At 47.1% G+C, this 20164-nt stretch overlaps 1 protein-coding gene across 1 annotated transcript in view; it reads right to left on the bottom strand.

Annotated features, from left to right (window-relative positions):
• Nucleotides 1-20164, bottom strand: part of LOC112217643 (protein enabled homolog) — an 84758-nt gene that overhangs the window by 61010 nt on the left and 3584 nt on the right. Inside the window, 2 exon segments of the mRNA XM_042300793.1 lie at nt 3426-3609; nt 10884-11049. Coding sequence (XP_042156727.1) covers nt 3426-3609; nt 10884-11049 — 350 coding nt within the window.

The following is a 20164-nucleotide window of genomic DNA, read 5'->3' as shown; positions in this document are numbered from 1 at the left end:
GCTGCAGTAGTTTATGTGTCGGAGGGCTAAGGTCAGTCTGTTACAGTGGGGAGAACAAGTATTTGATACACTGCCGATTTTGCAAGTTTTCCTACTTACAAAGCATGTAGAGGTCTGTCATTTTTATCATAGGTACACTTCAACTGTGAGAGACGGAATCTAGAACAAAAATCCAGAAAATCACATTGTATGATTTTTAAGTAATTAATTTGCATTTTATTGCATGACATAAGTATTTGATACATCAGAAAAGCAGAACTTAATATTTGGTACAGAAACCTTTGTTTGCAATTACAGAGATCCTACGTTTCCTGTAGTTCTTGACCAGGTTTGCACACACTGCAGCAGGGATTTTGGCCCTCTCCTCCATACAGACCTTCTCCAGATCTTTCAGGTTTTGGGGCTGTCGCTGGGCAATACGGACTTTCAGCCCTCTCCAAAGATTTTCTATTGGGTTCAGGTCTGGAGACTGGCTAGGCCACTCCACTTCTTACGGAGCCACTCCTTAGTTACCCTGGCTGTGTGTTTCGGGTCGTTGTCATGCTGGAAGACCAAGCCACGACGCATCTTCAATGCTCTTACTAAGGGAAGGAGGTTGTTGGCCAAGATCTTGCGATACATGGCCCCATCCATCCTCCCCTCAATACGGTGCAGTCGTCCTGTCCCCTTTGCAGAAAAGCATCCCCAAAGAATGAGGTTTCCACCTCTGTGCTTCACAGTTGGGATGGTGTTCTTGGGGTTGTACTCATCCTTCTTCTTCCTCCAAACACGGCGAGTGGAGTTTAGACCAAAAAGCTTGATTTTTGTTTCATCAGACCACATTAACTTCTCCCATTCCTCCTCTGGATCATCCAGACAGTCATTGGCAAACTTCAGATGGGCCTGGACATGCACTGGCTTGAGCAGGGGGACCTTGCGTGCGCTGCAGGATTTTAATCCATGACGGCGTAGTGTGTTACTAATGGTTTTCTTTGAGACTGTGGTCCCAGCTCTCTTCAAGTCATTGACCAGGTCCTGCCATGTAGTTCTGGGCTGATCCCCCACCTTCCTCATTGATGCCCCATGAGGTGAGACGAGGTGAGATCTTGCATGGAGCCCCAGACCGAGGGTGATTGACCGTCATCTTGAACTTCTTCCATTGTCTAATAATTGCGCCAACAGTTGTTGCCTTCTCACCAAGCTGCTTGCCTATTGTCCTGTAGCCCATCCCAGCCTTGTGCAGGTCTACAATTTCAGGTGAATTTTAATTTTATCCCTGATGTCCTTACACAGCTCGCTGGTCTTGGCCATTGTGGAGAGGTTGGAGTCTGTTTGATTGAGTGTGTGGACAGGTGTCTTTTATACAGGTAACTAGTTCAAACAGGTGCAGTTAATACAGGTAATGAGTGGAGAACAGGACGGCTTCTTAAAGAAAAACTAACAGGTCTGTGAGAGCCGGAATTCTTAATGGTTGGTAGGTGATCAAATACTTATGTCTTGCAATAAAATGCAAATGAATTACTTAAAAATCATACAATGTGATTTTCTGGATTTTTGTTTTAGATTCCGTCTCTCACAGTTGAAGTGTACCTATGATATAAATTACATGCTTTGTAAGTGGGGAAAACCTGCAAAATCGGCAGTGTATCAAATACTTGTTCTCCCCACTGTATATCTGGAGTATTTCTCCTGTCTTATCCAGTGTTCTGTGTGAATTTAAGTATTCTCTATCTCTCTCTCTCACTCACTCTGAGGACCTGAGCCCTAGGACCATGCCTCAGGACTACCTGGCCCGATGACTCCACCTGGCCGTGCTGCTGCTCCTGCGGCTATGGAACCCTGACCTGTTCACCGGACGTGCTACCTGTCCCAGACCTGCTGTTTTCAACTCTCTAGAGACAGCAGGAGCGGTAGAGATACTCTGAATGATTGGCTATGAAAAGCCAACTGACATTTACTCCTGAGGTGCTGACCTGTTTCACCCTCGACAACCACTGTGATTATTATTATTTGACCCTGCTGGTCATCTATGAACATTATAACAGAACATGGCCAAGATGTTCAAATCTCCACCCGGCACAGCCAGAAGAGGATTTGCCACCCCTCATAGCCTGGTTCCTCTATGTTTCTTCCTAGGTTCTGGCCTTTCTAGGGAGTTTTTCCTAGCCTAGCTTGCTGTTTGGGATTTTAGGCTGGGTTTCTGTACAGCACTTTGAAATATCAGCTGATGTAAGAAGGGCTTTATAAATACATTTGATTTGAAAGTGGCCAATATTGCGTTGATTCGATCACACTTTTTAACTGACAGACGTTATAAAGTTGAGCACCGCACGACAAGATGCCCCCCATCCCTCCCACTGATTGGGCTACTTTTGCACATAGTTGTTGACCGAGTGGGAAATGCTGTAAATCGAGAGGAGTTGATGTGTTCTGAAAGAAGAGACGTTGAGCATTATAATTAATACTGCATTGATGTCATACAAGCAAACCACACATCCATGAGTCCAAATGTGCACTTCACATTTCTATATTTGAAAACTCACAGTTACAAGGATGACACGTGTTATACCCTGGGTTTTCCTAAACAGAATGAGTGTTTGTCGTGTTGTGAAGAAAATGAGCCGAGCAACACACACTTGAAGGCACTCATGACTCCATTCTATGTGCACCAAAATTACATTCGGTTTGTCTGAAGTGCCTTTCGAAAGTCTAACACGGCAAGATAATCTAACTTAGCTAGCCATGTTGGCAATAGAATAGGCTTTCAAATGAAGCCCACCTGACCCAGATTTATAACGGGACGTTTTTGGATTGCGTAGACAGCATTTGTGTGAGGGTGGGGAGACGTGACCTCTCTGTAATCATTTATTCTGATCTTGCACCTACTCCAAAATGTCAATTAATATTCTTATTATGTTACTGAATGTATCCAGTATTTGCAGATTTCGTCATTGACAAACGCTGTGAAAAGCACAGTGAACTTAAAAAGGCACATGAAATCAACGATTTAGTGTTTGGATTCAGTCTTGTGCCAGATGAACTGTTTTGTCCTCACCGTCAGCCTGATAATTTCCCCATGAACTCCAAAGTGTTCTCTTTCATTTGCTACCATGGTCATGCATATGCTTTTTATACTTCTTTTGTTAGAATCATTTCAATTGGTCCCCGTCCATATAGGCCACTTTCCACAAGCGTAAGGGGTTAAGCAGCTGTGCGTCTGAGCAAAGCCCTCCTAGCCTAACCCATACCCATCTCCTAGATCAGCCATAAGGTTTGCATGCCTGCCTACTTACCATGCAGGCCACTTCTCACTCCAACCACTGCAGTGAGTGAGGCAACAGGATGGCAACAGGCTAGACCACCTCTCATTTGTTAAAACCCAACAAACAGCTGATTGGATGACTCAGGTCTTTACAGCAGTCTTCCTGCCAGTCAATGGAGCTTACCTGCACCTGTGTCCTGAGAGTTGAGCACCTCCAGGGCATGCATCATGGCACTGGCGAATACGTTGGCATCCTCCTTGCTGCCAAAGTTGAGTCCGTAGACCTGCCTGGCATCGCGCCACTGGTGGAAGGTCTGTGTGGCCTGGTTGTACTTGAGCCCCTTGGGAATGGCACAGTTTATTACCACCTGGAGAAGGAGAGGGGGCGGGGGGGGTTATTCTGAAATACTGAAAGGACTATTTGTGTTACTCAAAACAAGTTTATCTTACTTACAGGGAGAAGGAGAGGTGAGATGGTTTTGAGACAGCTTTTCTGAAGCACAGAAAGAACTGTGTTGCTCAGAACGCGTTTATCATGATAACAGGAAATGCAGCTTTCTAGAGCTCATAATAGGTCTACTCTATAAAGTGAGTCACGCATTACAGCCAATACACCTCATTCAGTCTAAAAGCACCTAAGAGCTGCCACACTCACTACAATAAAGTACGAGCCACCTTGAAATGTTATGTGTGTGGTTATTTAATCACTTTGGCACATGACCAAGAAGAAACGCTGTGTCAGTCTTCAGGTCAGAGAAACATGAGCACACCTTTCATAAATAAATGGAGGGAATCAAATGAGCTGCGTTTAGCTCCCAAGCAATCATTCAAAGCGTGAGGATCAAGATAGTTCTTCAGTTCTAGAATGTTAGGGTTGGCGAAAGCTGTGGAAAAAATACCTATAATATCCGCACCACGTTTATTTTAAATATCTAGAATTGAATTATCCTTTGGCTCTTGAAAGTGAAGATGTGTTGGTTACTAGCTTCCCCCCCCCCTCTGGGCTGCCAGGCCAGAGATTTACATAATCTGTTCTCTCATTTCTTGTTGATGAGCACACTGAGGCACACAACGGAGCAGAGAAAACAAAACAGGCTGTCGGTTCAACTCCAGTTAGAGACAGAGGAACAGTAGAGGAACGACGCATAACAAATATAGTTCATCGAGCCCCTATCAGAAACCAGCAGTACTGTACCCCGGCCAAGAAACACTCAGGAACTCTGTTAGTTCTTCAGCCTAGTCAGGGTCTGAGTGGTATTCAAGGCCGAGGCTACAGATCTCACTGCTGCAGTCACCAGTTGAAAGAGTCAGTGCAAAGGGGAAAGTATGCCACAGTATATTGCTACCTTACAGTCTAATAAAGACGCATCAATTGAAGAATAATCTGAAATGTGCAAAGTACATTGCGCCTATTCATCATCTTTTGATTTTCTAAAATGATTTTAAACCAACTAGTTTCAACTTCAGCCGTCATAAGTGTGTGAAATGACCTCGACAAGCCAAAGCCTCCACACTCCAGATAGACAGTCCATCTTCCTGTGATCGATTCTCTGCACTAGACAGACGCAGACAGGTGGCTGTATCAGTCGAATAATAATAAGCAGCATCAAGTCTTCACACGTCTTGCCTCCATACCGTCTCATTTCAGATAAGTCAATCATCACATTTTATTGATATTAATCAATATTAATCACACAGTGCAGTGTGTGTAGTGTTGCAAATCTCTGCTCATAATAATTAGAAACCAGAAATCCTAATCCTAGGGCCTAATTAACATGCATCTGGATTGCTGTCGGATTAAAGTCTTTATTAAAAGAGTTATGAAGATATATAAAAAACATCTCCATTCATGATCAGCTTATTGACTTACTAAGTAGAGAGTGACGACTTTACATCTGTGACAACAGAAATCCTACATCAGGTCTGTGTTCGTTAAGCCTTTAGTGGTCCTTGGGCTACTAACCAGTTTGCTGCCTTAAACCCATAACAGGGTGTCAACATGACCTTTCAATGGAGTCCAAGGATCATCTGAACCCAGTTCTAAGAGCAGTCAAATCCCTCCTACATGTTGAGGACACAAATGTCGCTGTGAGTGTCTATAGGGGTGGCGTGAAGGACCTTTCCCATTGTGTTGAAACAAACAACAACAGCAGGAGAGCGGGGCCTCGTAATGACCTATCCTCCTCTCTTCCCACGGGATGGGAGACGTCAGGGAGAAGACGGAGAGGGTTCTGGGATTGCTGATGAAGCACATGCTGACCGGCGAGCACTCCCTCGCCCTCTCCTACAGGAGGAATGCTGTGTGTTAGATGGATTCTCAGTCCCGCCTCGCCGTCATACAGTGTCAGCGGACAAACAGCCTTCCGTGACTGTGTGCGCACACACACACACACACACACACACACACACACACACACACACACACACTCCTGGTGTCACGCCCTGACCTTAGAAAGCCGTTTTATTTCTCTATTTGGTTAGGTCAGGGTGTGATGTGGGGTGGGCATTCTATGTTTTGTTTTCTATTTTTCTTTATTTCTATGTGTTTGGCCGGTATGGTTCTCAATCAGGGACAGCTGTCTATCATTGTCTCTGATTGGGAACCATACTTAGGCAGCCCTTTTTCCCTCCTTCAGTGTGGGTAGTTGACTTTGTTAGAGGCAACATAGCCTATGTTAAGCGTCACGGTTATGTCCTTGTTTTGTTGGCGACATTTACCTAAATAAACAGAAATGTATGCTCACCATGCTGCACCTTGGTCAGCTTCTTACAACGCCCGTGACACCTGGGGTCTATGTGCAGTACTCATCCATCACAAGACATTGCAGGGCCTTGAGGGTATGGATTCTGCGACGCTTAGCGGCTGTAGAGACAACAGCAAGACCTTCCTACTCTGAAGACACTGCACTTTAGACACTTCACTCATCACAGGAATGAGACTATTGGATCAGTATTTAGAAACTGTGGCATCTGTTTTTGATATCTACATCAAATTGTCCTTCACACACAGTATAGGTCTACAGCAATTGTAAGGACAAGTGTGAGACCAAGAGAAGGAGGGGGCCAGCAATAGCTTTTTATTGGATTGGTCAAATTAAACCAATAACGTTGAGGTTTTTCCACTGCGTTAAATCCTTCTGCTCCAGTTTGCTGCTCTACATTAAGTAATAGACAGGCGGAACAGGGTCGGGCATTACAGAAATAAGGCCTTCAAAGTTAATGGAACTCTAAATTAGATTCTTAAAAAGTGGTCAGGGTTTATTGCTTCAGGGGGAACAAATAGCGACTACTGAGTTTCAAAAAAAATAAAGTTTTCAAAGAAAGAAAACCATCCCAGAGTGAAATATTACTTGACACCCTGCATCAGGGCCGGGTTTGATGTCATCCTTAACTGGCCTCTGTGGTGTAAATTCTGAGGGGAGCGAGGTGCTGCACTGGGATTCCAAACCTCCTGGATTTACTGGCATTATGGTAGAAAGTACTTATTTAAAAAAAAAGAAGATTGATTTAACTAGGCAAGTCAGTTAAGAGCAAATTCTCATTTACAATGACGGCCTACCACTGGTCAAACCCTAACGACGCTGGGCCAATTGTGCGCCACCCTATGGGACTCCCAATCACGGTCGGTTGTGATACAGCCTGGAATCGAACCAAGGTCTGTAGTGGCGGCTCTAGCACTGAGATGCAGTGCCTTAGAGTGCTGCACCACTCAAAGTGGCCTGCACGGGACTGATTTCTTCATCCCACGCTCAGCTTTTCATACCGCACCAGCCCGCTCCCGCTGGCTATCTGTCCGACTCCCACCCGCTGGCTTTCTGTCCGACTCCCACCCGCTCCCACTGGCTTTCTGTCCGACTCCCACCCGCTCCCACTGGCTTTCTGTCCGACTCCCACCCGCTGGCTTTTGTCCGCTCCCACTGGCTTTCTGTCCGACTCCCACCCGCTGGCTTTCTGTCCGACTCCCACCCGCTCCCACTGGCTCCCACTTCTGTCCGACTCCCACCCGCTCCCACTGGCTTTCTGTCCGACTCCCACCCGCTGGCTTTCGGTCCGACTCCCACCCGCTGGCTGTCCGACTTCTGGGTCCGACTCCCACCCGCTGGCTTTCTGTCCGACTCCCACCCGCTGGCTTTCTGTCCGACTCCCACCCGCTGGCTTTCTGTCCGACTCCCACCCGCTGGCTTTCTGTCCGACTCCCACCCGCTCCCACTGGCTTTCTGTCCGACTCCCACCCGCTCCCACTGGCTTTCTGTCCGACTCCCACCCGCTCCCGGAAGAACTGGTCCTGAATCCAACCGCAGTCCCACAATGTTATCTTAGGCATATGTAACGAAGCTAACTTGCCAGCCATTTTCCAGGAATTTTGCACCCTATAGGCAATATCAAGAGTTGTTAAATTACCAGCAATTCTCACGTGGCCCATTATATTAGGCTATCGGTACTACTGGGCTACATCAGCCAATAGGATAGACGTAGAGCGCAGAGTGGGTGAGAGAGAGGACACTTCTGCACTTTCTCTCAAGCTACATTTAGCATATAGCCTACCTTTTAGGAGTGGGGCGGTTTTCAGACGAAGACAAATATACAATATTTCATTCCAGGCAATTTAGTAAACTTTAGCCTAAATCATATTTAGGAAGTTCATTTCCTTGGAAAGACAACTGCCACCTGGCTCTCCGCCCATGCATAGGCAGCCTACTCCATTTCAAGGAGACCACAAATACTGTATAGGCACACTTGATGTTGATCACGCCTAACTAGGAGAGGAGGTAGGCTACTGAGTGTGTGAATAACATGACAAAGAGGTGGTTTTAATACAATAGGCAAGCCTAGGATAACACATACTAGCAAAGCAGTAATAAGACCGTTTCCAATAAATCTGCGGGACAAAAAAAAAACTATTTTCATCTCAAAGTCGTCTGACCGTCCGCAGCATGAAAAATGCAGACTGCACTGCAATGATCTCCGTCAGGGCCCGCAAGTCCCGCAGAATGGAGGTTCTGTTGGAAGTTCTGTGCACCAAGAGGCCCACTGTGACCAGCATGTTCATGTCTGACCACTACGCTCCAACAGCTCTGTCTCGATCACTGCATGGTCCTGACCAGAAACACATCAGAGGGACTAAACGGCTGAGTCCAGTAGCTATCTAACTCAGCAAAAAAATACACAGCCCTTTTTCAGGACCCTGTCTTTCAAAGATAATTCGTAAAAAATCTAAATGACTTCACACATCACACCTGCAAGACAGGTATGGGATGGCAACAACAAGTGCCTGAGTTGCACCAGGAACGCACAACCCCTCCATCAGTGCTCAAACTGTCCGCAATAGGCTGAGAGAGGCTGGACTGAGGACTTGTAGGCCTGTTGTAAGGCAGATCCTCACCAGACATCACCGGCAACAACGTCGCCTATGGGCGTGGACCAGACAGGACTGACAGGTTCTCTCTCCAGGGGTGATGGTCGGATTCGCGTTTATCATCGAAGGAATGAGTGTTACACCGAGGCCTGTACTCTGGAGTAGGATCCATTTAGAGGTAGAGGGTCTGTCATGGTCTGGGGCTGTGTGTAACAGCATCATCGGACTGAGCTTGTTGTCTTTGCAGGCAATCTCAACGCTGTGTGTTACAGGGAAGACATCCTCCTCCCTCCTGTGGTACCCTTCCTGCAGGCTCATCCTGACATGACCTTCCAGCATGACAATGCCACCAGATTTCCTGCAAGACATGTCAGTGTTCTGCCATGGCCAGCGAAGAGTCCGGTTCTCAATCACATTGAGCACGTCTGGGACCTGGGTGAGGGCTAGGGCCATTCCCCCCAGAAATGTCTGGGAACTTGCAGGTACCTTGGTGGAAGAGTGGGGTAACATCTCACAGCGAGAACTGGCAAATCTGGTGCAGTCCATGAGGAGGAGATGCACTGCAGTACTTAATGTGGCTGGTGGCCACACCAGCTACTGACTGTTACTTTTGATTTTGATCCCCCTCCCCTTTGCTTAGGGACACATTATTCCATTTCTGTTAGTCAAATGTCTGTGGAACTTGTTCAGTTTATGTTTCAGTTGTTGAATCTTGTTATGTTCATACAAATATTTATTTCAGTTCATAATGCTTCTGGGATAGTAAGATAATCCTAATAAACAAGGATACTAGACCCAGAAGAAAATATGCTTTTAGAGTTAACCGGCCAACAAACAGTGCCTCTATTCTCCACTCGTCTGACCTGTCCTACGCTGCTCCATCTCTCCATTGGCCTCTCCTGAGACAGGAGTTTTTAACAGGATCTGCTACTGCAGAAAAGGCCCCTGGCCTGCAGTGGCTCTGGATGTAGACAGTGCCTCAGTGGACTACACTAGTACTGCACTCAGCCATCTCCACAAACACTCTTCTTGCATGGCAACGAGGCCCTGGGAAACAGCACTGATGTTCTGGGATGCAACAGACTGGATCCTATAGTGATCATCCCCCAACTAATGGACTGGCAGAAGTGCTCTCTGTACAAGTTTATCCGCTAGCACCGTTACAGTGAAATCTACTAAATCCCAACAGTCTGATGCACTGACAGAGAGATACTCCCAGACATGTAGAGTTAACTCTTACAGGACACACGCAGGATCCATCAGACCAAGCTAACCATCTGTTCAGTCCCAACCCAGGCAGTATAATAAACCTCTACTAAAACCTATTCACTCTCAATGCTGAAAACAGCCCATCATGGCTTCCTTTAAGTCTATTTCAGGGAAACCACTCTAAGGGAAACCCATATGTTTGTAATGAGAATAACAGGCGACAAAGAGGGAAAACAAGAGTTCCCGCTGACATAACTGAATTTAGAGGGGAATTCAGTTAAAAACCCAGGAGATGGGTTTGGGCAAGGGTCAGCTTCATTGTGTAAGCTAGCAACACACACAGAGGGCTACCAAATACCAAACAAACACCAAACAGACAACAATCAGCGCCAACACTAATCCAATCGGAGAGGTGTAGTCTGGTACCGTGGAAACAATTCAGCAGCACCTAGTGTCTTGTTTCTCCAAATATGTATCCTATTTTTCCTAAAAAACAGGCCATCCACTCATTTTCCACATAAATGTTCCCTTCATTAAATGCAGATGTGTATATCTGGCTGCCTGGCCAGATCATATCGTACAGAGTAAAAGCAGTAAACCAGTCAGAGAGAGGAGAGGAATACAGGAGACTGTTACGTTTCCTCTCTGGCATGGATCTATATTGCTGTTGTTGTCTGTTGACTCTTTAGCTGACCGTGGGCTTTACTCTAGGACAAGGGACAAACACACTGACAGGTGTATGTTTGTGAGAGCTTGGCTCTAGCAGTCCAGTCACGGCTGTGATGTGACGGAGACTAGTGGAGCAGCAGAGCTCTCCTATCTGTTTCCAGAGCTGGATCATTCCTGAGAGACACTGAGACAAGCAAGATGGCTGCCAGGCTACTACCCCAAATGAAACACGTCAGAGACGGAATAACGTAAAGAACTCCGACCAGCGCAGGGTTCAGCCACGTGAAATCCTGGTCCCACTTCAAACAAACCACAACTTCTACAGTATTTCTATTGCATTCAGAAAGTCTTCTCAAGCACTACATACTCCTCAAATCACCCAGTCCTGTGCTGTCCCCACTGACTCACCTGATGGTCCTGTATTTTGCGTCCCACCACCCGGAAGGCGTTGTTGCCCGTGTGGTGGTATATGTGCACTCTGCTGAAGCCCGTGGAGCCGCCGGCTGGAACCCATTTCTTATTGGCATCGTCATACACCATGACAGCGGCCCGCGCCTGACAGATACTCTGTTCACTGCAGAGAGGAGAGAGAAACAGGGGGGCACACGTTAAACAGCAGTACACAAAGGGGACATTGGTTTCTAGCCCAAACAGTTGATCAGAGTTAATAAAGCCTGTCCAGTACAACAACATTTGTGGTCTCCTGAAAGTCAGGAACTGGAAGAGTGGGTGTCTGAGAGGATAATGGTATTGGAGGAGTCATTTACATGATGGGATCTGACATGATTAAAAGGAGAATGGTCTAAGGGGGTGTCAACTATCCATTAAGATACACTACAAGGACCAAAAGTATGTGGACACTTGCTAGTCAAACATCTCATTCCAAAATCATGGGCATTAATATGGAGTCGGTCCCCCTTTGCTGCTATAACAGCTCTTCTGGGAAGGCTGTCCACTAGATGTTGGAACATTGCTGCGGGGACTTGCTTCCATTCAGCCACAAGAGCATTAGTGAGGTCGGGCACTGATGTTGGGCGATTGGGCCTGGCTCGCAGTCGGTGTTACAATTCATTCCGAAGGTGTTACATGGGGTTGAGGTCAGGTTCCAGACCAGTCAAGTTCTTCCACACCGATCGACAAACCATTTCTGTATGGACCTCGCTTTGTGAACGGGGGCATTGTCATTCTGAAACAGGAAATGGACTGTTTCCCCAAAGTTGGAGGTACAAAATCGTCTAGAATGTCATTGTATGCTGTAGCATTAAGAAGTCTCTTCACTGGAACTAAGGGGCCTAGCCCAAACCATGAAAAACTGCCCCAGACCATTATTTATCCTCCACCAAACTTTATAGTTGGTAGTTGACACTATGCATTGGGACAGGTAGCATTCTCCTGGCACCCACTAAACCCAGATTAGTCCATCGGAGTGTGTGATTCATCACTCCAGAGAACGCGTTTCTACTGCGTTTCTACTGCTCCAGAGTCCAATGGCGGCGAGCTTTACACCACTCCAACCGATGCTTGGCATTGCGCATGTTGATCTTAGGCTTGTGTGCGGCTGCTCGGCCATGACAACCCATTTCATGAAGCTCCTGACGAACAGGTCTTGTGTTGACGTTGCTCCAAAGGTAGTTTGGTAGTGAGTGTTGCAACCGAGGACAGTCAATTTTTACGCGTTTCAGCAGTCGCGTTCTGTGAGCTTGTGTGGCCTACCACTGCTGTTGCTCCTAGGCGTTTTCACTTCACCATAACAACAGCACTTACAGTTGACCGGAGAAGCTCTAGCAGGGCAGAAATTTGACAAACTGACTTGTTGGAAAGGTGACAACCTATGACAGTGCCACATTTTAAGTCCCTGAGCTCTTCACTAAGACCATTCTACTGCCAATGTTTGTCTATGGAGATTGCATGGCTATGTGCTGAGATTTTATACACCAGCAACGGCTGTGGCTGAAATAGCCAAATCCACTAATTTGAAGGGGTGTCCACATACTTTAGTATATATAGAGAGCATATCAGGGTGAGTGTGCAATATACATGGGCAGTTCACCTGCAGAAGGGAAACCATTCAGCCTAGGCCTAGTATTTAACAGAGTCTTGGTAACTACACACACCACCACACTCCTGCATCCCCACAAGGGCTCTGGTCACAACTAATGCACTATATAGGCTGCAGTAGTGGGTGTCATTTGAGACTTGGCCAACTCTGTTACCGACCAGCAGAACAAAACAATTAGGCCAAGGCCCCGTCAGGCAGTAAATTATTCACCAACATCCTTCACCCTCCCTCCCACTCCATAGCAACTACTCCAACAGGAGGAGACAGACAGGAGAGAGAGGGGCAGAATGTGAAGAGAGAGAGGCAAAGAGAAAGAAAGACAGAGGAGAGAGAGCGAAGAGAGAGCGAAAAAGAGAGAGGGTAGAGGCCCTGGGGAAGAGAACCGCCACATAACCTCTCTCAGGTGAGTGTCAGCAGGGGAGAAGGGAGTGTTGTTCGACAACACTAAACCATGCAGGGGAAAGCCTGTTTTCCACGTTTGTCTTTGAAAGAGGCTTGAAACATGCATCTCCTCTCCGCAGCGTGATACATCAGACTCAATTTCATCTAGCAGTCGTTTCCTGATTATTGATCTCTAGTCAGACCGGGGATGGCAGAGAGACCTGAGACTTTGTGGAATTGCTCTCGAAGGTAGAAAAGAAGAGAATAAGAGGAATTGCAAAGCTGGCGAAACACGAACAGGCCCAAGAGGGAGGCGCAGAGCTCCCAGACTTGATGTGGGAAGCGGATGCTTTGGAATGGAAGAGGGAGGGTCTCTTACTCAGCAGTACCTTTGTCATCTCACTCCCTCTGCAAGGGAGAGCCCAACCCACGCCTCACTGTCAGCACCCATCAGCATATAGCAGTATAACAAATGAACTATGCCCTGCCAAACAGACATAGCCATGAAGGTCACCAGCCTCTCTCTTCAAAGGAAAACAGCTATAAACACAAAGCAACCTCTTGCTCACTGAGACAAGCATCACTCCATCTACGACACGATGACCCATGTAAGCAGGGTAGGCACAGACATAATAACAGCTGTGGTTACTGGCTGTCCATTAAAAGGTAATTGCAACAAGCAAATTGCTTCGTCAACAACAGGGAACCTGAGTCTCAGCACCAATTACTCTTTAAGACCACTCACAGATTGTTTTTTTATTTTATTTTAAAAAACAGTATTGTAACTAAAGCGCATTGCATTCGTGGCGGCGCTAGAAGGTGATCTATGCTCTTTCATCTGAGGAAATCATCATTCCATTAGCTACCCTGACTATCTTCAGACCTGAATTGCTTTCGCCAGGCAGTTCTATATCTGCCTGCCTGCTGTAGTCTGTCTGTAGTGACAGAGTACTGATAACCTGCCAAGAGACATGAACCCACTTATCCCAATACACAGCCAGCGTCCTAGTCTCACTCACTCACACACACACACACACACACACACACACACACACACACACACACACACACACACACACACACACACACACACACACACACACACACACACACTCACACGACAGTCACCTTCCCAGTGTGAACACACCTGACACTACAGCGCACCTTAATATGCTCCTAATGGACAACAATAGAAACCCTACAGTCTTCAGTAGAACTGGTGAATAACACATAATGGTGATATGGAATAGTAAAGGACATGTTCAAAATCAGTTATACTCTCACGAACTGGGGCATAATATACAATGCAAATGAATGGGGAAGAACAATGGAAATAAAACACTCATTTATTCATGGTCTACTGCTCTAATCAGTACTCAAATACATTTGATAACCAAGCTCTTATATCAAGAGTCCCTTGTTCCACATTTCCACCGGTTTCCTTGTTTCACGGGACTCTTGTAGGAGTCGTGTAATAAAGTATAGTGCTCTCTTCTAAACCACCAGAGAGAATCTGGAACCTAACTAAGGCCTTTGGCTCCGATCCACCACCACTTTCCAACCACAGGAAACTGAAACCCAGAGGAATCCAACCCCAAAACCAAGTGTCCAAGGCAGGGGGAACATGCCTTCTAGTGCATTCTCAGCCCTCTGAGTGAGCTTGAGGCAGCAACATGGCATTGGTGGTGGACTGCCCTTCCCCATAAAAATCAGCGGTCGGATCAGAGGTTGCTCATTACCCCTTAATTTTCACTTCTTTCACCCCAAAATCTGCACAGTCATCTAAGCAATGGCTGCCATTGGCTGACCACCCTCCCAAACACATATGGGTTGAGTAATGCGTGTTAGTGTACCACGGCTTACTGTTGTCATAACACAGAGACTGAGAGACCCCAAAAGGCTCTTCACATCACTGTGAAGCTAATGGGAATAGGAAGAATGGCTGTAAAGCCAAGCAAATGTAAAGAAAAGAAGCTAGCTTCTCATTGGAGGTTGTTGTGGAGTCCTGCCTACCTAGTAGATGTGTCACTAGCTGTGTAGGAAAACAAAGCGAAAGGACAGTGGCCTGTCTCTCTCTCTCTCTCTCTCTCGTATCGTGTTGCCTTAATGACCCAGACTCCCACATTAAAGTCCTGATCCCATTCAGAGCCTCTCTTCTCCCCATTAGTTCCTCTCAGTCTGCTCTCAGTACAACTATACAGCTGCCTCTGGGCTCTCTGAAGGACAAGGTAGTGGAGTACTCCACTCTGAGTACCACTAACACCATCCCCTTATACACACACACACACGTACAGTACAGTACAGGACACACACACCACATTTAGACGTGTATAAACACACACATGAAGCTGTAACGTTGAGCCGGTGGAATTGGAACAGGTATAGCAGAGGGTTTCTCTCCCTTCATTAATGCTAATGTCTCTCTATCAAAATATAACATCAAAGGGCTTGGCTGTGAGAGAGCAGGCAGCTAGCGCCTCCAGCAGAGCTGTGAGAGAGCAAACAGCTAGCGCCTCCAGCAGAGCTGTGAGAGAGCAGGCAGCTAGCGCCTCCAGCAGAGCTGTGAGAGAGCAGGCAGCTAGCGCCTCCAGCAGAGCTGTGAGAGAGCAGGCAGCTAGCGCCTCCAGCAGAGCTGTGAGAGAGCAGGCAGCTAGCGCCTCCAGCAGAGCTGTGAGAGAGCAGGCAGCTAGCGCCTCCAGCAGAGCTGTGAGAGAGCAGGCAGCTAGCGCCTCCAGCAGAGCTGTGAGAGAGCAGGCAGCTAGCGCCTCCAGCAGAGCTGTGAGAGAGCAGGCAGCTAGCGCCTCCAGCAGAGCTGTGAGAGAGCAGGCAGCTAGCACCTCCAGCAGAGCTGTGAGAGAGCAGCCAGCTAGCGCCTCCAGCCGAGCTGTGAGAGAGCAGGCAGCTAAGCGCCTCCAGCAGAGCTGTGAGAGAGCAGGCAGCTCGCACCTCCAGCAGAGCTGTGAGAGAGCAGGCAGCTCGCATCTCCAGCAGAGCTGTGAGAGAGCAGGCAGCTAAGCGCCTCCAGCAGAGCTGTGAGAGAGCAGGCAGCTAGCACCTCCAGCAGAGCTGTGAGAGAGCAGCCAGCTAGCGCCTCCAGCCAAGCTGTGAGAGAGCAGGCAGTTAGCGCCTCTTGACGTCAGAGCCAGCAGAGCTGTGAGAGGCGCTCCAGGGACTAGCTAGGCCTGCTTATGCAATACAGTGCCTGCCTTCTATATCCCTACCAAAGAATAGATGGCAAATGGATCACCGCTCTGATTGTTATTGCTAAGAACAGGAAGGCAAATACTTTTTGAAGTAACACTCCAATATTTAGGTTTGTAAAAGGCTCCAAATCATTATTTTCTTCAACACAGTCGAATGAACAGACCCCATGGAGGTTCGTCAGCAGACAGACATCACTCCCTACACCGCTTCCTCTGTCCCCTGTAGGCGCAACACCAAAGAGAGGACTTGGTCGACGGCTGTGTATTTTCCACATGGCCATAGAGAGAGCAGAGGAAATCCTGATCTCTAAATTGTGTACTTGCATGCAGTGGTTAGGATTTAACAAACAGGAATGTTGGCATAGGTATCTGTCCTCAGTTTTAATGCCATGGCTATTGTTGGCTTTAATAAGAGGCTGAACTAGGCTCTACACTCATAGTCTGGGCAGAGGCCCGTTTCCAAGCTGAAAAAAAGAGGACAAACCCTGTAAAATCTAAACAAAACAAAGTAAGACAAAGAAACACGAAGGACAGTGTTTTTCCCCCACAACTAATGTTGAGGCTCTGAGTAGATTTCGATAGAACATATTTGTTTTGGACTTTGACTCAGCTCTGAGGCCCGAAGACAGAAGAGAATGGAATTTCCATGGTGTCTGCTCTGACTCACAGAGGATGATGGGGACCACATCTATGTGGCTCCTGTGGCTGGATGAGAGGACCAGGGTTGAGGGCTGGGGGGCTGTTCATTGAGCAGTGATGAGAGACAGGCGCATCCGGCTCCAACCCATCCACAGAACACTCAACACTGGGGCAGATTCACTGCCCACTGCAGACAGAGATGGCAAGGGCGTAGTAGCATCCAGAAATAAACACAGGGAGGCTGTACAACCCTACTAGACGCTACCTAGAAACAGTCAGATAAGTAGTCAGAGTACCTCAGTCATCTAATGAGGGCTCATTTACCTGGAGAGTGTCTCATGAAACACACCAGGGGGATTTATCATCTCCACAGTGAACCAACACAATATGGATGTGTCAGTTCAGCATTCTGCCTGACGTGATTACATGTCAACCACATGTCAGTGAGGGGAAACAAGAGCCTTCTTCCAGCCAGCCAGTCCATCTGTAAGGCATTAGGGGATGGGAAAGGATGTAGGGGAGGCCGACAGGCAGTCGTAGATATATTGAGGGCCTGGTTCAAAGTTAGGGCTGAAGATTCCAACTGGACGCAGAAATTCCAGTAAAGTCTGAGTGAGGACTCCTACGGGACACACCGACACATACAGTGCATTCGGAAAGTATTCAGACTCCTTCCCCTTTTCCACATTTTTCTACATTACAGCCTTATTCTAAAATTTATATTTTTTCCCTCATCAGTCTACACACAATACCCTGTAATGACAAAGCGAAAACAGGTTTTTAGAATTGTTTGCAAATTTATTACAAATAAAAACAGAAATACCTTATTTGCATAAGTATTCAGACCCTTTGCTATAAGACTCGAAATTGAGCTCAGATGCATCCTGTTTCCATTGATCATCCTTGAGATGTTTTTACCTGTCGTAAATTCAATTGATTGGACATGATTTGGAAAGGCCCACACCTGTCTATATAAGATCCCACAGTTGACAGTTCATGTCAGAGCAAAAACCAAGCCATGAGTTCGAAGGAATTGTCCATAGAGCTTCAAGACAGGACCGTGTCGAGGCACAGATCTGGGGAAGAGTACCAAAAAATGTCTGCGGCATTGATGGTCCCCAAGAACACAATGGACTCCATCATGTTTAAATGGAAAACGTTTTGAACCACCAACTCTCTTCCTAGAGCTGGCTGTCTGGCAATCGGGGAACAAGGGTCTTGATCAGGGAAGAACTCGATGGTCACTCTGACAGAGCTCCAGATTTCCTCTGTTGAGATGGAAGAAACTTCCAGAAGGACAACCATCTCTGCAGCACTCCACCAAATCCGGCCTTTATGGTAGAGTGGCCAGACGGAAGCCACTCCTCAGTAAAAGGCACGACAGCCTTTTACTGATCTGGTCTGAGGAAACCTGGCACCATCCCTACGGTGAAGCATGGTGGTGGCAACATCATTCTGTGGGGATGTTTTTTAGTGGCAGGGACTGGGAGACTAGTCAGGATCGAGGGAAAGATGACAACGACCCTAAGCAAACAGCCAAGACAACGCAGGAGTGGCTTCCGGACAAGTCTCTGAATGTCCTTGAGTGGCCCATCCAGAGCCCGGACTTGAAGCCAATCGAACATCTCTGGAAAGACCTGAAAATAGCTGTGCAGCAACGCTCCCCATCCAACCTGACAGAGCTTGAGAGGATCTGCAGAGAAGAAATGGTAGAATCAACCCAAATACAGATGTGCCAAGCTTGTAGTGTCATACCCAAGAAGAGTCAAGGCTGTAATCACTGCCAAAGGTTCTTCAACAAAGTACTGAGTAAAGGGTCTGAATACTTATCTAAATGTGATATTTAATTTATTTTAAAAAATTGGATAAATTTGCAAACAAATCTAAACCTGTTTTTGCATTGCCATTGTGGGGTATTGTGTGTAGATTGATGAGGGGAAAAAATGTTAATCCATTTTAGAATAAGGATGTTATGTAACAAAATGTGGAAAAGGTCTGAGCACTTTCCCAATGCACGGTAGATTGTAGACAAACACCACTGGGGCAAGCCTAGAACGCTTTGATCCACCAACGGCTGGTTGCTAAGATATTTCCCAAACCCAGAAAGTGTAAACGCATACACACCGCAACTGGAGTGTACAGCAGGACAGCACACCTCCCCACATGGGCATTCAGTGCAGCAGAGTGAGAATGCCAGTACAGTACTAGTCCCCACTTTGCCTTACAACCAGCCCCTCTCAGGTGGCCCCCGGCTAGTGTAAATCACACAGGAGTGAGGAGGAGCAGAAGCTCAGGGCTAGCTTGACACCAGAGTACTGCTGGCTAGAGATGGGACAACACTTTAGCCTTACAACTCATCATGTGTGCAGATAGTGGACTGTTCCATTTCAAGAGCTCTTCCTTCAACAGATCACAGAATGTGGCACGATTGTTTGCCCAGCAAACATCCACAGAGGTAGTTTATACACTCCTCCGGTTCACCACCTACAAACCTGGAGCAGACAACACTCTACATTCCTCTCAGCATATAGTAGAAGAGCAGAAGGGAAGCGAGAAAGTGAGAAATGCCACTGCTGAAAACTCAGTGATGATTGAGGTGCCAGAAGCCTGCTGGTCCTCAAACTGTTAGAGGCCCATTGTAGGTGGAGGTGTTGGGGTTCAGAGCCTCAACGTAATGTTGGGTTTCTATCTGAGATATACCCTAGTGTTTAACCCAAAAGGCTCAGACTTGTATTTTTCCATCTACGCGGGCCGGCACGCCTGTCTCACTGGACCATGGCTCCGGGTGGACCTGCTCTGACTTGGGCCAATGCCGGGCCACTGGTGCTCTTCAGTGGCGTTTACATAACAAACCACGTCTGTGAACTTTAACACCTTCTCACAAAGCAACAGTGTTGATGCAGAGGTTGTTCATTCTGCTCACCACAAGTCTTTAGAGTCCCACTCCTGATGGAAACACAACAACACTAGAGTTCACACTGACATAAAACAGTGGTGACACACAGGTCTTAGTAGAGTCCCAGTCAGGTGGAGGTGTTCCCCTCGGCTAGAAGTAGGACCAACAGCACCTGGCCTCTGCTGAGAAATATATGGGAGATCCAGTATCAAGGCTTTCGCCAGCAGGCTAATCACGGAAACATCGTGCCCTCTCCCTCCGCTTCGACGTGTATACAACTTAAGACACCCGAGTGACGATGTCATCAATAAGGAATTCATTTGCTTCGTGAAACGGTTCATCGATAGTCTGGTCCCATCTGTATGTGCTCTAGCAAACATGTCTGGCATGACAACAGTCCGTGGCAGATCGTTATAAGAGTTGGCTAGACAACATAGCGATCTGTAGCCAGGATCGTTTCTAGCAGGAGCATTGGAGCACTTTGTGGTCTTGTTAGCACTGTCAGTCCCAG

Source organism: Oncorhynchus tshawytscha, linkage group LG18 (assembly GCF_018296145.1).
Source record: "Oncorhynchus tshawytscha isolate Ot180627B linkage group LG18, Otsh_v2.0, whole genome shotgun sequence".
Classification (NCBI taxonomy): domain Eukaryota; kingdom Metazoa; phylum Chordata; class Actinopteri; order Salmoniformes; family Salmonidae; genus Oncorhynchus; species Oncorhynchus tshawytscha.
Note: the sequence above shows the minus strand (reverse complement) of the source record. Positions and strands in the feature narration are given on the sequence as shown.